General features: G+C 40.0%; 1 protein-coding gene across 1 annotated transcript in view; it reads left to right on the top strand.

Annotated features, from left to right (window-relative positions):
* gng12a (guanine nucleotide binding protein (G protein), gamma 12a) overlaps nucleotides 1-14,126 on the top strand; it is a 37,797-nt gene extending 23,671 nt beyond the window's left edge. The window contains exons 2-3 of the mRNA XM_026149128.2: nucleotides 11,263-11,371; nucleotides 12,135-14,126. Of these exons, the coding sequence (XP_026004913.1) occupies nucleotides 11,279-11,371; nucleotides 12,135-12,260 (219 nt within the window). The 5' untranslated portion in view covers nucleotides 11,263-11,278 and the 3' untranslated portion in view covers nucleotides 12,261-14,126. The remainder of the gene's footprint in view (nucleotides 1-11,262; nucleotides 11,372-12,134) is intronic.
* The last annotated feature ends 3,179 nt before the right edge of the window (nucleotides 14,127-17,305 follow it).

Here is a 17,305-nt window from a genome sequence, read left to right as displayed (position 1 = left end):
AGCTTTCAGAGGCAAGGGGGACTGAGGCGAGAGGCAAAGCACTCACAATAGCTTTAAGTTTTATAGCAGTCTCTAGCAGCAGATATTTGGCACAGGACCAAATGCAACATACACACAGCTGCACAGCTTGCTTTCTCCAGCTGAACTCTCTCTCCCCTGCACACATACAAACTCTTATCTCTCCCTCAGTCTCGGTCGCAAGCACACAACTCTCTGCCCCGCCATTCATTCCTTCCCTGCATCCATTTCCAGCAAACTCCACTCGGCTTGCACTAAGCTTTCTTTTGTTCAGTTTTTGGAGAACAATGTTGTTTGTTTTCCGAGGGCAGCGCAGAGAGAGACGCTGCCTAGGTCGCCCATGTCTCCTGCATGTCACTCTCTGTGCGTCTGCAATGACGTCCGGAGGGCATTATCTGCCACAGGCCTCTGTTTGTTTTGGGCTGCTCCAGGCTCGATAATGACCCATTACTGGGGAACCAGAGGCTCACGGGCAACTACATGGAAGCTGTCGAGTCCTTGCTAATCTGGATGGTGCCCAAATTGGTCATATTCAGCTACAGTTGGGTGTCATTTTTAACTTGAACCAATTGCAACCAGCCAGTACCAACAAAGAGCTGCTGGCTATTTTTAGAATACCCTCTAGCTGCTAACAATATCACTGGGGCAACTTTCTGCGTCAGTTTAAGTCCTGCTATTAGCATTTTGACATCATGCATGTAAAGCCAGGAGTCCTGTCTGAAAGGCTGTTGAGCATCAACAAAGTCGTTTACATAGTTGTTTCATTATTTCTGGCCCCTCCTGTGGAAGGAATGCAAGGAGCCATTTGACAGTTACATCAATGGAAAGACCAAATATCTCTCATTCTTTGCTCTTACGTTCAGCGTATTGCAGATTGCAGACTCTTTCTCGAGGCCCTCATGTTAGCCACTTGTGATCTTTTTGGATCTTCCCTTTAATCGTTTTATCTGTTTCAACCCATACTGCACATCACTATCTACTGCACTTTTGATATGAAAGGTTGCTTGAAGTTACAGCCCAAGGCTGTCTCTACTTATTGTCTAATATAGGAAACTTTTATTAGTTCCAGGAACCTTTAGGCATAGTACCCCCAATCTTTGGTGTTTGCATAAAAAAGGTAGGTTTTTATTCTTTCTGAGGATAACAGGAACTTTGAGTGACATACATATGCCCAGATTAAGTGTAGGGTGTTAGGCTGAACACATGAATGCAGCACAGGTATCCTTTATTATGGAAAAAGTGTAAATATCAGTAAAATATTAAAGTAGTTGAACAATACCCAGAAGAAATTACTGTTAATGAACTCCAGGCTGTATTGGGCTTCATTTTACTTGAACTTGCTAATATGCATCTACTGCAAAAAGAAAGCAATGCAAAGAGAGAAAATGACTTGGTTGAAAGGGTATCACAAGAAAATAAAAGGATGTTACGTTATCAGCTGCTAGCTAGACTATTGCATCTTATTTCCTATTAGCAGTGCAAATGCAAACAGAAAAAAAATCCTTGGAAGATTCCCATTGGATACTTGCCTCCAGCTGTTCCCCAAGAACTGTTTGATCTGAATTGAGATGCTATAATGCACTATACTGTTTTATGTTACCCATGTTTGTTGCTGCAGTTAAGGAGGTCACAGATTTTTTTTTCTGTATCCTGGGATTCACAAACACAACTCCCACCACACCTGCTGCAGGTACCTATTAAACCTTCACTTGCCTATGCTACACTTAGTCGACATTCAGCCCTAATCTTTAAACCACATACACCCACATTTAGAATTGCACAACTGATAATTTGCGATGTCAACAATAGCCACGGGCCACCACATGGCTGACCTTGCCTGCTGAAAATAGCCCATTCAGCAGTTTGGGAGCCAGATTTTGCCACATGACTCAGTGATGTGTGTGTGTGAGAAAGACAAATAACTCAAAGACAGAATTTGGGCCATTGTTTTAATCGTGATGAAAAATCGTAGTTCACAGAAAAGGAAACAAGAACAAAAGTAATTTTAAAAAAAGATTTTTTTTCACACACTCACATCAAGTAGTGAGTGTGTGAACACAGCTGTCTGGGCTGTGAGCTGTGTCTGGAGTGGAATCTAATTAGGTTGAGATTGCCTTCTTTCGTCATGTGAGTTCTTGGCCCTGCTTAGTTTTTACATACCGGTCCTGCTTGTCCTCTCAATTATCATTGTTATCTGTCATTATGTCAGGCAGTCAGAGACGCTGACACAAATGCCGCTCCTCTTGTGCGCTGTATCAGCCACTCTCTGTACAGCAGCTATGTTCACACAGTCCTGACCTAAATAACATCATGTTTAAGGACACTGATTCTCTTACTTGCCGTTTCATGGATGTACCCAACTTATCTGACTTCATGTGCAGCTTTTCCTTGCACCTTTGTAGCTTCTAGTGCTTTTGAATTGACTTTGTAGAAAAACTGGGCTGAGTTGCAATTTCTGCAGCAAAACTTCTCAGCCATTCAGTCTGTGCTTGAAACAAGGAATCATTCATACTTTATTTGGACAAGAATGAGCCTCGAGTAATTGTGCATGAATTCAGGATTTAGAAACCCTGGAGAAATGAGTCCAGTCTAGTCTTCTGTCTAGACACTGTGGGACTGTGTTGCAGGTTGCTCCGGTGTGCTGGATTGTTATTTATGCCTCCTTACTGGCAACAGCTGTGGCTGGAGGCATCATATTTTCAGGTTGTTTGTCTTTTTCTTTGAAGGTTTACATCTTTTCGTGGCAGTCACGTGAATGCTGATGTCTCAGGACACCTGAAATGTGAAGTAGTGATGATTATGTGGATTTTCTGCATTGCTAGCATTCAGATGTATGTGTATATATAACACAGTGTCTACTGTCATGGCTGAAACTATTAATCGAAATCAACTTTACTGGCCAAAGATAAATATACTTGATACCCTTTTTTTTCTTTTAAGTTAATTAAAAGCCCTCATTACATTTATTATGCAGACATGGATGTAAGGCGCAACTTGAATTGCTGGTGGAGACACTGCAAGGTGATTAGACTAGTTGATCCAGTCAGTCTGCAGCAGAAGTTACAGGATTGTGCAGTTAGTTCTGAGAAGCCATAGTATGTGGGTTTGAACTTAACTGTATCATGAAATATACTGTGTTATGTTTAGCACCACATGTCTTATGTGAACAACTTTCCATTAATCTTTGAACGGTCCTGCTGCTTTTCCTGGAAACTATCTGATTGCTCAGGGATAGAAATGACTGTTAGCTGATCTCAATCAAGCAGTCTTGGTAATCATAAGGAACACTGAACTTCCGAGTATTCCCTGTGGACAGAGTGTGCAGCCAGTATGCTGGGTGGGGTCAGTCAGCTTCACTTATCTTAGCAGCCAAACCTGCAGCTCTGGGGGTGGTGCTGCAGCTCTGTGTCTTGTCAATGTATGTGCAAATGCTAAACCTGGAACCCTTATATACATTTATCACTAGTGACTAAGCAGCAGCCACCCTCCCAAATTTAGCAATTTGGGCATATCTTCAATTTTTTTATCAATTATTTTTTTGTTCAGACCTTCTACATCCAAAGTGCTTTAAATGCTTAATTTCTTAACATCGATCAAGTCACCAGCATCACCAGCATTTAGAGTTAAGCTTAGGTTTAGATTAACATCCTTCTCTTTTTATCGATCCATTGCATACTGTGTATAAAAGATGGATATAACCAATGTGATGTCATCAATTGGTTTGAGTTTCTCTTTGATAATTTTAGTATAATGGAAGACGGCTATTATGCTGAACTAAGATTTTTCTAAACTAAGAAAAATGTAAATATTTCACCCATCAAGTCTGAAACAAAGACTTACTGGTCTTTAATCTGATTACCTGCATTTTATTAGTCCAAGAATTACCAATACTCTAAGAAACCCAAGGGCAAAGATGCTTGAAGGGTTCATTACAGTGAATCAAATTAGGCCTCAATCGCACAGACGTAGAAAGTGGTGGTGGCCCCCTAGCAACCTCTAGCTGCTAAGGAAAAAAGTATGTAGTTCCCCGCTGATTGGCTAGCAATCACTGCAGATTGTTGGTTGACCAGTGGATTCCAGATGATCACTGATCAGTCTTTGGTCCTGTGACTGAAGCTTAAGATGAAACAACCCGTAGCTGATACCTTATGGCCTATACATCAACTCCTTGTCATGCAAAGTCTCTATTAATGCAACCCATAATACGTTTATGCTTTTATATAATTTCAACAGGTGAATTATAGGTAAATTCAGTCTCATGCAGTTGTAATAAAGGAGGGAAAGAAAAGAAACCTTTCTTAATACCAAACTGTAAACATGTTTAATTCTGCTGTAGAGTTGGGCATTTTAACATGGGTGTCTTTGAGAGGCAAACTGAATATGGCATTATAGGAAGTGTAGTTTTCAACCATTTGGCATACACAAATGGAGAGCTTATAAAAAATGAATATGTTGGGCACAATTGAATGTATGAAACTCAATGACAAAGGAAGCTTTTTCTTTTTTTAAATAAAATGTTTTACATTAGCATGTGGCTAAAAAGTTACCTAACCCTAAGCCTGCGATGCTAAATTATTAATGAACATTTCTGCAAAGCGACTTGCTGACTCAATGTGTTGTTTCAACAAAGCTCATAAATGAGGATGGCAGATGCCCTGGTGCTCGTGTACCAGCTGTTGCGTATGATAAGTCTTATCAAGAATGGCAAAATTGTGTGTTGTCAGGGCCTGCAAAATGTTACAGTAACACAGTAATGCTAATGAGCATTTCTGAAGAAGAAGTTTGTTGTGCAGTTAATTTGCATAAATTGTGTTAAAGGTCCCAAGTCTCTAATGTCTCTTTGGCAGACAAAATCATTGCTGTTTTAACTGCCAAACAGCAGCTGACAGACAAACCAGAGCCTAATAAGTACCTCTTTCTTTTTTCTGGTGGGAAAGTAGTGATGTCAGGCTTGTGGTTCTCACAGTATAAAACAAGTATAAGCTCACCACGTCTGTGTTGTGCCTCACCCCTTCTTTTTCACAGACTGAGAAACTCTGCAGCCAGAGTCTCCCTTCTAGTTTATAAACACAATCACGCTTTACTCAGCATCAGGACTGATGACTGAGTATTAGTAAGGTTGATAAGCACTGTTACCTTATGAGAACAGGGAAGTGTTTATAGTAAAGCAGGCTGCAGAGTAGTTCTGAGGGACATGTTTTAGGTACAGCAGGAGACGGTTTTTCACTCAGCTGGAAAAGTGCTGAGTTGCAGCACAAAGTATGAGAGATCTACTTTTAGCTTTGCCTGCAGACTAGGAAACTCCTACTGGCAGGGGGAAGGTTGTAGTTGAGAAAGATACCACGATTAAGTGCGTGTGTGTGTGTGTGTGTGTTTGTATGGAAAGGGGAACAGCTAGTATAATGACGTGTGGCTGGAGTCCTTTAAACTCTTTTCAAAGCTGCAGACATCTGTCTGTATGTTGCATTTTCACAATTCACTGCTTTATTTGGAAAATGGTAAATGGCCTGTATTTATATAGCGCTTTACTAGTCCCTAAGGACCCCAAAGCGCTAACACTTACAGTCTGGACAGTAGATTTTCAAGTATTTTTAAAATAATCACATATCAAATGTGATTTATATTTTTGCAGATAAAAAAAGAGGCTCTTGTGCATAATCATGTATGTGCAGCTTGCACATGCATAATGTCAGCAGATGTAGTTTAATACTGCAGAAAGCACTCGTCGTGCAGCCAATTTGTCAGAAACACGACATCAGAGCGCATGGTCTATGCTTTTCTTTTTTCTTTAGTAAAAATTGTTGCATGAGTGAAGAAGTAATTGCAGGATCAATCTGATTTAACAAACAAGTAGCTCCCACACGGCAGCAAGACACGGTACAGTTTGTTTCCTTACTTGAGATTAGGTTGCAGCTCTTCATCTGACAGTTCAGTAATGTCCTTCATGTTCTGTACTTGCAGGGAAAAAAATAATTTATGAAATGTGTTTCCCTGTGTCAGAATGAAATGTTGTATTGGCATCAGCAGAGACTAAAAATACAGGAGGTATTGTGAAGGTCGAATCTGCCCTTGGTAAAACAACTACATTCAGTAACTGCAACTGCTCAGTGTAAAGTGAATGGATCACTGTGGCTGCAGGAGTGGCGTCAGAAAGCTGAGCTTGCTTTGATAAAAATTTAAAGGATTCTGACTTTAAAAGGACCTCAAAAGCCTTCACTACAAACATCCATTCTCAATCATCAAAGACATAGTTGCCTCCAAGTCTTTTACTATATTCTCACCGCTATGCTATAAACTCCATGCTCAGATGGCCTGGCCTGCATGGGTTTGCTTAGCTCTGTATTTTTATGTCTGAATTTTTTTTATTTAGAGTTTCTTTTTGTGAGCACTCGTTTTTTGCATCAAATTTGCATGCGCGCAGGAGTGAGATAATCCAAGCTTTTGGAGCATTTAGGTTACTGTGACATTTTTTCCTCCAGCTCCTCCACAACCCAAATAATAACACCCATTCTGAAAAGGTCCTACCGATCATTTACCGAAGACAGTACCAGTTGGTGTATCTGCAGAAGAACGCAGTCTGCAATTACCAATCTGTCATTTTTGGGTCAACTAGATGTAGAGCTTTCCATGCGTAAAAGGCTGATCCTTGCCTGCCTCTCATCACCTTATGTCAGTTAAAGTGTGAAGTACAGCTGTCAATACTTAAGCCCTAAAGCAGTGTTACTTTATTACAAAAGCTGCTCCAATCTAAAAAGCCCGAGATACTCACTCACTGAAGAGACCACACAGACTGACTCTTCTTTTAGCCTTTAATGTATGTTATTTGTATTCGTCAGCCGATTTTAAGAGGGTTTTTTGGGTTTAAGCTGCAGTGTAGTAATAGTGTGAGACACACAGTTTTTCATCTCTGAGTGTTGCTGTTAATAGCATTGACTCATAATGGTTCCCTGTTCTTGGTACTTTGAACACCGTGCTAATGAATGGCATGTGTGCGGGTAGGTTTGTGTGTGTAAGATACAGCAGAGTGGCGGGCCCATGCTGCTCTGTGCAGTAGGTGGTCCTGCCTGCTTGTATGCATGTGTGTTGTGCTGTAAAAGAGGTGGTCTTTTTCTGATACTTGAAGGTAAATTTTTTTTGCCCAGCTTCTGTATGTACATGGTGGTGGTTAATGCCACACACTCATGCTCACAGTGCTCTCCCATAGAGTTTCAGCCCGGCTGCTGCTGGTGGTAGCTGGCATCACATCACAGGGGCTGCACTGTTTGACTCATTTTACCTACAGAAATCACTTCTGAGTCCCAATGGGAGTCCTGCCTCTTTCTTCTACCACACATGCTGATTAAAATAATCTACACAAAGTAGTAAACTTTCAATTCTGTCTTAATTTCATCTTAAATAACATTCGTGGAGGTCTCTTTAGTTCCCTTCACATGCCAGGCTTCAGATGTGGAGAGCCAAAGCTTTAAAAGTGTCTCAGTCTAAATACTTATTACACTTGAGGGTTACTGACAGCAACTAATATTTAAATAATGGGTTGGTATTAGACCTGCAAGCAAAGATTACTTTGGTAGTCGACTAATCGGCAAGTTTTTCTTTGATTATTTGATTATGCAACGATTATTTCAACAACTCTTATCTCCACTTCCTGTGAGCAGATCTCTTCTTCCAGGCTCCAGGTACCTTTCCCCACCTTATTCCTTCCACCTGTGAATCACCAGCAAATTAAGATAACGACTCAGGAAATTAATTTTAAAATAATCAGTGTATTAAGTAACACAAATTAAAGTGCTAGTAGTATTTAAACAAACAAAAAAAAAACAACAACTAAAAATAGGAAACTAAAATGGCTTCTGTCCATAAGTTCAAATAAATTTTCACATTAAATCCAAAAGATTTAGTTTCCACTCCAAAATAACAAGTTACCAACGTTAACAGATGAATTCATCATGGATTCACAGTTGCAGTGGACAAGCTCTGCAGTGGGGCTTTCGCTTATTTTTGAGATGATGTTCCCAGCAGCTGAGAACAATGGAAAAGTCGCTCTCTGTCATGACTTCAGCCATTTGAGAGGTGCATGAGCCTCATTAAAAGACGAACTCAACGCCTGTGCTTAGTACTAGTGAAACAGAACAAAACAGAATTATATTGTCTGCCTTGGCAGACAATATAGGCGCATAGTTGCCCACATAGTTTCCTGCAGTGTATTGCAGTTACATAAACAGATTTACGTGATATGATGCATCGACAATAAAATTCTGCATCAACAAATTTTTATAGTCGACATCTTTCATTAGGCCAACGAATCTGGGTGCTATCTTTTCTGTGAGACAGATATAACATTACAGAAAAATTCTTTTTGTATCCTTTTGTGTAATCTTGAAGCTTGAAAAGAAAAACAACTGGACATCTTTAAGTTTCTTGAAGACATTTCACCTTTCATCTGAGAAGCTTCTTCAGTTCTGAAGAAGCTCTAAGGAACTGTTCTATTCTTTCCAAGCTCCTTAGATTACCATGACCTGGATGACTGAGAAGCTACACAGATATCCTTTTGTGTCGTTATGCATATTTTTCTGTAAAATACTTTGATGGACAGAGGAGTTCATGGTCGACCTCAAGGTGCCCAGGATCTGTGGCTGCAAAACAAGCACAAATCATTATGCCTCCACCACCGTGCTTGACAGCTGGGAGGAGTTGTTTGTCCTGATGGTTTTCATCAAACACAGCATGCATTATGGCCAAACATTATGGCCAAGGATCAACACTCTGTACATCGAAAGGGCATCATTTAGAAGGCTTGTGGTGTGTTCAGACATAGACTTTGTATTTGAGATTTAGCTCTTGGGTTGTTTGCAGTTCTTCTGATCTTGGGGTGAATTAGCTAGGACGTCCAATCCTGGAAATATCTTTAAAACACACCTGAATGACTGCATACTTGTGAGCAGAATGATGGAAGTTTTCTTATTTAAGACACAGTGTGCACATAGAAAAGTGAGAAGTTACGATCACTTAACATAGCACAGCATCATTTATACAGAAAAGAGAAAAACTTGGTAAAATTTCAGAATAAATCTCCCTTTAAACCCTTTAAATTAATTTGTCTGAATTACGCTGGCAGCAAAATAAAATGTGGTACCTTTTTAAATCTGCTTTGGTTTTACTTGCACCTCTGATCTGTGATTAAGAGCCCTTTTATTCTCTTTTGCAGAATGTGTAATTGCTGCTGAACCTGAAATAGCAGTCTTTAACTCAAGACATGGATGATTAGCCTCTCTGCAGGAAGAGGTTTTTGAGAGAAAGGACCAGCCCAAGTTTTGTTGTTTTTTTTTACTTCAGACCTGCCGTGTGAAGCTTGTTTGCATTTCTCATTCTATCGCAGTATTTCTTTGTAGTACTTGATCAGCAGTTGTTGGGCCGTGTTTGCATATTGCACTATGCAGTCGGTTTTGCTTGATAGTGCCAAGATACCAGAATATTTTATCTGGAAGCAGGAAAATGCTAGCCCATCTGGAGCAGGTGAAGTAAAAGTGCAGTCTGGAACTTTATACCTGTGGAGATTTTTAGTGTCAAGAAGTGAGGAACAAAATCTTTGCTTCTTTCAGTATAATAATAAAAGAAAAAAATCTAAGCCTGGGCATGTCCCTTGCACAAAATTCCTCCACACATTGAAAAGAAGAAAAAAACAAAGACTTGGACTCAAAATGTTTAGATAAAAGGATTTTTTTTGTCCTCTTCACCTTTTGGTGGCTCGCCTTTATGAGGAAGATGAGGATGTCTCTACCCTCTCAGATTGTGACGCAAGACTCTTTGATGTCTCACAAGATATCAATAACATTTCAGCACTTTGAGTCATCTCTCAAACTCACTCTTTTGAAGTCTTTACTTGTCATTGGATGGAAATAAAACTCCAATCAGGCACTTCCCAGGAGAACTCTTCCGTCCCTTCATGTTTCCGTTTTTTGTCTTTATTCCTCCCTCGCTCTTTGTTCTTGAAATGAAAAGCAGTGTGATTTGGCTACAGCATCAGACGCTGTCTGGACTGACTACATCCTGCAGACAGGGTCTAATAAAATAAACATTTTCTGCAATATGTTTGCATTGGACTAAAACTGGCTTTAGGACTGTCTGTGGCTGTTGCAAGTTCATGTGTGTCTCGTTTACAGCACCTTCCTGTATCATTTACAGTTACTGTGACCGAGGCCTCGTTACACAATCCTGTGCCCATTCAGAGCGGATGCAGTAATTGGAGCATTTGTGCACCAAAACATAAACACAGTAGTAATAGTAATAATAATATACTTGTTTGTATTTTTCTGTTTGCATGTTTCTAAATCAGTAAAGATTTTGCTTTAACGCCAGGGTATCTCTGCAAAGCAGAAAATAGAGCCCTGTAGGTATTTAGCTAAAACTAGAGTATAAAAACCAAAAATACGCTCTAAGGCAACTTTTAAAAGGCCTGAATGAAAAAGCATTGCCTTTTTGTAACTGCATACAGGTTGATTGATTTATATATTTCACGCACACTGTTTGTTAATTTAAATTAAACGTCACAGTTTGCACAAACTTTCGACACAAACTTCTGAGAAGCTGTACTTTAGGCTTCCTGTTCTCTGCTGAGAAAGGTTTTGGTCAAAGCAAGGTGTGTCACAAGAAGGCATTTGTGTGTTATGCAAAGATGTTACAGGAAATAAGTCTGTTTTTATGGGAAACACAGACACGTGGCAATAAAAGGAAGCAAGAGAGCACAAGAGCGACATCGGAGCTGGATTGTGAATTATGTCCGGGCTTGTTCGCTCTGTGTGTTAATGATTATCAGAAAAACTCTGAACTCTTTGTGGCCTTTGGTGCAAACACACACATCATGCATATTCTGATCTTCATTAACTGTCTTAGGTAGCAGAGTGTGTGCAGCTCACATACTTTTGCTGCAAGTATGCACTGGCAAAACAAAATTTGCATATTTCAAAGGAAATGTGGATGTTTGGCCTGTCTGTGTGCTATAGAGCTGTTGGTATGCAACACATTACATGCATTACATAAGGTCAAATCATTTAATAGCTTGTGATGAACACCTGAGACACATTCAGTGCCAATAATTGGAATCATCATTTCGATAGAAGTGCAGGAACTGAAAACAAAACTAGATTTTATTGGCCTCTTACATCAGTGCATTCTTACCAAAAACATATTTGCATTCTTTATCTGTTTCTTCCTCCTCATCCAGTCATCTTCCATTCTTCCTTGCAGTGTTGCATCGCCCAGGATGTCTTCAAAGCTTCACCCTTCCAATAACATCGCCCATGCCCGACGGACGGTGAACCAGCTGAGAATAGAGGCGAGCATTGAGAGGATAAAGGTACAGTGCCTCGTTCAAGCCACCTCTCCTGTTCTATGTTATGTATCTGTTCCACCAACAACATATGGTCCAGGGGTGCTTGCTCTGGGGGGTGTAATGTTCTCTTTACATATGATTTGTCACTATATAAATAAAATAAAATAGAATTAATGGCTCAAAGTGTAGTGAACTGCTCATGTTCAATGTTACGAGATACCTTAACAAATAAAATACACATTTAAAAACATGTTTATGTTCTGCAGAATAACATGAATGGAGTGTGGGGAAAAATTGTTGTTTTTGGCCAAATGTGAGGTGTGTACATGGGATTAACCAGCCAATCACACAACTGCTTCTCTTAAAAGTTGTTGCTTCTACACAAGCAATAGCATTGGATGATAACTCGTGAATTCGAGCCACTTTGTGGAATACAAATTACAATTTGTTTAGTGATTTGTATTCCTTTTTCAGAGTCTTTACTCCATCAAACCTGGCAGAGACAGACACGATGGTCACATGTTTAGATACAGTGGTGCTTGGAGTTTTTAAGGATATCCTTATTTCACATGTTCATCTCAAATAGATGTGATGCCGTACTCTAAAACCAGTCTAAAGATCCAAAGCTTTTGAACATATAATTGTTGAGCAGTACATAAATATGTGTTGTGTTTACAAATGGATTGACTTTGTGTGCTTGCGCATTGCAACAAAGACATCCATTAAAAGCTCTCTCCATTCGTATGTGATGTTTTTTTTATTTACTTATTTTTTATTGTTTCCACAGGTATCCAAGGCCTCTGCAGACCTTATGAACTACTGCACCGAACACGCCAGAAATGACCCTCTCCTTACGGGCATCCCTGCTTCAGACAACCCCTTCAAGGAAAAAAAACCCTGCACTATATTGTAGTGGATGTCACCTAGCCTTTATCTGTTTTTTTTTTTCTTTTGTGTGTTTGTTTGTTTGTTTTGGCTTATTAATGTTCCTGTATTTCTTTGTGTTGGGAGAAATTGGAGGAGTGGACTGGGATCGAATCATTACCATGTGTTCAGAAACCATGTGTTGTGTGCCTGTTCCAGCAGCCCTGTATTATTCACTGAAAATATTGACCCATTCTTCAGTTTGAGCTCTAACCACTAACAAAACGTTGCTTCCAAGTACGTAATATCAAAGCAGATATCCTTGTCGAAATGTCCCAACAGCACTTGCAATCCTCAGTGATGGATTTTGGTCTTTCCTGATATGTGCACAACGTCATCTCCGGTGGGCAGCGACTGTTACTCATCTCCCTGGTTTGCCTTAAATGGGTTCATGCAGCCAAAGTGTCCCTCCTGCCCTTTAAAGTGTGTCATCCAAGGAGAACAGTGAGAGCTTCAGAAAGAGGTGCCACCGGTATTGTACGGTTTGGATTACTAAATTCAGGGGCGGGTTCTGCTCAGATGTTACCGTGATGTATTTTGGATTGGAGCAGTAACACTTAGTGTTAAATTCCAGTAACGCAAAGTATTTTACAACCCATCCCAGCTGCAGCAGCCCCCAGCTGCTTCTGCGTAATCTGCATCCAGCTCAGTTCAGTCTGTTCCTCTCTGGTACTACAGCTGTAATCTGATAGTGTAAAATCTCCTTGCAGTATAATTACCTTGTATAGTGTTTCCTTTAGCTGATTTAATGAACCGTCATGTTGATATTCATTCCATATGAACACCTTTGGTCAAAGATAATCAGTGCTCAGATTCAGATTTACATGAAGCAACACTGTGTAATGAAAAGCCGGGACCAAGAAAACCAATGACACTGCATATTAGAAATATTTTTAATGGTGTCTGAATTTGACTGTTTTAGCCGTCCTTTGTAAAAACTTTCTGCGGTACGTTATTTTTAGGATGCTCACGACAAAACGTGCTAGCGATCTTTACTCAGTGTCAGCCCCGCCTGCTCGCTCATCACAAGTGTCTTAGTCAAGTGAACGTGCACATCATTATCTTTAAGTGTTTTGGCACCAGGTGGGCGTAATGTGTGTGCATTGATTTATTTTTACTTTTTATTTTTTTTAAACCACTCTCTTAAAACTGCTCTAGTTTTCCACTTTTGTGTTTGTGGGGATGGAGGGTGTCGGTCTGGCATGTGCTGTATGTTGTGATTTGCTGGGAGAAAAATATCTGCTATGGTGAATTTTACAATAAGAAAAAAAAAAGACAGAATAGATAGTATTAATTCAAATCTTCTTCACTCTAAAGCCTTACTTATGTTTGCCTTGTATGATGAAGAACATTCTAACTTGGGAGTACTTTCTTTAAAGATGTTTCTATCAATTTTTATCTGTGGGATGAAAGTGATTTGTAACAATATTGTGCCATCGGGTTTTGTCTACATGTCACGAGCAGAACTTGTTAAAATTGTGTTTCACTTACCAGGTGCTCCGCTTTTCAGCAGTTTTGGTATTGTTGTCTTCTCCAAAGGGTACTTTCAGGTCTTCAAATCAGCAAGATCTAGTGTTACTATCAATGGTATTGTTATTTTTTATGATTTTTGTCTAAGCTGTCAGTTCTTCTTACTTGCAATAAACGAGTCCTGTATGCCTCCTAAGGAAAAAATTCAGATGACCACTGCCATGTCCTAATTTCTGTCCATTCACAGTGACTCTGTAACAGCCTTATTGTACCATTTATAGATTAATTTAATTGTCAAAATCTGCATTTTGATAACTGTCTTTATTAATATTCCAACATTTGTATGAAGACTTAACTGAAATTAATAAAGTGAAGCATTCCTACAGTCCAATACTGTACTAATATCTCAATAAAAACGTGCCGTGCTGCATAGCCTTGCTACTATCCATGCTGAGATTTATGCAGAATAGAAACCCGATGCTGGCCTCTCATGTCCATAGTGTTATCTGGGGCTACTTCCTCTCATTAGACATGTATGTATTTCTTACTTGGGAGAGAAGAGACCTCGGGCCTCTCACCAGGGCAGTTTAAAAACCGTGTGCAAAGCTAAATATAGAAAGTGCAACACTCTGATTTCCACCACTCTTGGATAGTAACTATTTTGGGGCACAGCCTGCTTAGCCTGAGAGTCTGTTTTTCTTCTCTGCTGGTGGCCTCTTGGGTCTCTCTGACCTTGTTTCATGGCAGCTGGTGGGTACAGAGCTTTTTACGTTTTCTGCTCCACACAATGGGAAGATCATACAGGAATGGCATATTGTCAGCTATTGTAACAACTACAGAAATACAGGGCTGGATGTGACAGTTCTCACACATACAGCCACGTAGTGATGGAAAAAAAAAAAAAAAACCCAAAACAATGTCACCTATTATTGTTCAAAAGCTACACAGGCGAAACTCTCCTCTTGTTTTCTCACGGTGCTCGTCCCTCAGAGATCAAATGTCACTGCAGGAAACATGAGCGTTGTTAGTATTGTACAGACTATTAAAAATAGAGACTTGTAATGGAAACTTTAGAGGGGACCTGTTCTCATTTCTAACTCCATGTTTTTATTAACCGACTCTACTAAAGTACCTTTGCAGATTTGCAGCTGAAAATAGTGCTTTTTTTTTTTTTTACAAACAAAAAAAAAATTTGTGGGCTTTCCTCTGATTGGCTGGCCCTCATAAACAAACAAAGTGTCAGAGGCTTATGTACTTACAGCCAGGGTTGTGTGCTTGAGATGACCGTTGGACTCTGAAGCCTGACCTTATTACAGTTAGCATCTGCCATTGTAACATTACACATATGACAAATAAAAACAGGCCCATTTCAAGTTGACAAAGCTATGATAAGATTAAAAACTTGTGGCATGTAAAAGCATCCATTAAAGATGTTTTACAGACATCTGTAGACATGAATGCCCCTGAAGGCCACTGCAGTAATCCCAGTTTGTCATTGTGCAGCAATGTGAGAGTTGGGAGTGGGGGGTAGCGGCTGGCAGGGTAGCTCACTGACCATGTGCCCCACTGTGAAAATCTGTCCTGGCAGTTACAGTGTCAGTGTGTAGGAATGTGCTGATGTGTGGGTGAGGCTGGATGATGGAGGGTGTGGAGTGCAGTTGCACCTCAGTTCCTCTGGTAGTCCCAGCTGCATGTTTATCTCTCCATTGCCAGCTAATCTGTACTTTTCCTGTTTAAGTTACAATATGTAATGCACAACTCACCCATAAACAGTGCTGCAAATAATAGAGTACTTTCACGCTAGTGCTGCCTGTATGTCAGTGACTTTATTATTTGTGTTATCAACACTCCTACTTTGGAACATTTCAGAAACTTCTAATTGGCTTCATTTATATAACAGCTTCAGTTTCACAATGATAACATTAGAATATACAAACATGATTAAAGGCCCAGCATGCCCTTATAAACTAATAGGCATTCTCAGTCAGTATGATTCAGCATACTCACACCAAAGCTGTGTAAAACTCTGCAGGAACTTTCATGAGGGCCCCATGTGACAATAAAAATGATGATGCTGAAACTCCTGATGTGATCTATTAGTTTTAGTGATTTAGAGTATGCAATTTCTGGAAATATTACGGTGGGGTTGTTGCTACTATAAAAGCTGCACAACTTTTTCACTAAAAAAGATGGATTGAGATGGCATTTAAAGTTATATAACAAAACATTGGAAAACTGAAATAGAAGGCTTTTATTTTTGAAAATAAATCAGACTTCAAAGCATCTGTTACATTCCTAGAACTCTCTGTGGCTTTTATTTTGAAAACCATGTTTAAACTGGTCATGCCGATGTAACTGGGACTGTCATGTAAGTTTCCACCACTGCTTATAGCTGAGCTCATGAAACCTAAGCGAAACGCCAAACTAGCATGAAATTTGACAGGTGCGACTGGTGAAATGTACCTTATCAATATTTACCATTTCCATAGATGTGGCCTAATTTTTCCGATTCACTTGTTGCTCTGGCTGTCATGCACCCACCAGCTTAAAAGCTCCACGAGCCCACACAGTTAGTGAAACAACTCCTAAATACTTAGGGTGTAATCGTCCATCCCGTCTATATTCTGACACTTCATCTCGAGGAGATAGTCGTCCCCTGTGATGCAAAATCCTTAGAGCAGGACAGCACTTTACTGGCTGGAGTAAATCAAGTCTTGTGCAACATCCCTGCAATGTTTAAACAGTGCTGATAAATGTGTCACGGGTCAAATTCATACGGTTGTGCAGCTGATATGTATTGTTGTGACAGGTGTGTCCTCTTGTTGATATTAATTTGTTTGCCATTAGGATAGCATCTCAGTATAACGCAGCCTAATCAAAAAGCCTTAAATAGCCATAAAGAAGAACCAACACCTCTCTGAGTCTGGGTTAAACAGCACTGATTTTTGGCTAGATGCACCTATTAAAATTATAATTGATCTTGACAGCGCACAGTGCGTTCAAATCTCAATTCATTATATTACTGCCTCAGGATATTAGGTTACATCAGCACAAGCCAAATATTCGATGTTCAGAGTGACTCAGCAGCTAACTGAACTTTGCTCTGTGTTTAAACAACAGTGAACTTTTCCCTGCAGTAGCACACGACCACCAGGTGACGATCACGAAAAGGGAAAAACATCCAGCATAAACTTCAAAGGAAGTCAAAAGTGGTATTACAGGGCTTACATCAGCCCTCCGCTGCTCACATCTTATAATAACCTTTCTTTACATCACAGAGATGCCACGTTACATCAGTCAGCGTCACTTCCTGCAGTCACAAGCCGGGCGACCTTTCACACGGTGCCAGCTAAAACTGTAAAACCACAGGGCCTGTGGGAAATTTTCTAGGGCAGGGGAACATTCTGATCTAGGTAGCACTTAGGAGTGGCTTTAAGTGCACTTTGCATTTCTGAGTGCAGTGGAGGCTTCTGGGTGATGTAGTAAAAACAGAGACCAGCTGAAGCATTACTGAGGCACTGGGTTTTGTTTTGAAGTCCAGTCCTCTGCTATATGCAGCTCAAA

Source organism: Astatotilapia calliptera, chromosome 18, assembly GCF_964374335.1.
Source record: "Astatotilapia calliptera chromosome 18, fAstCal68.1, whole genome shotgun sequence".
NCBI classification, from domain to species: Eukaryota; Metazoa; Chordata; class Actinopteri; order Cichliformes; family Cichlidae; genus Astatotilapia; species Astatotilapia calliptera.
This window is presented reverse-complemented; position numbering and strand designations above follow the sequence as displayed.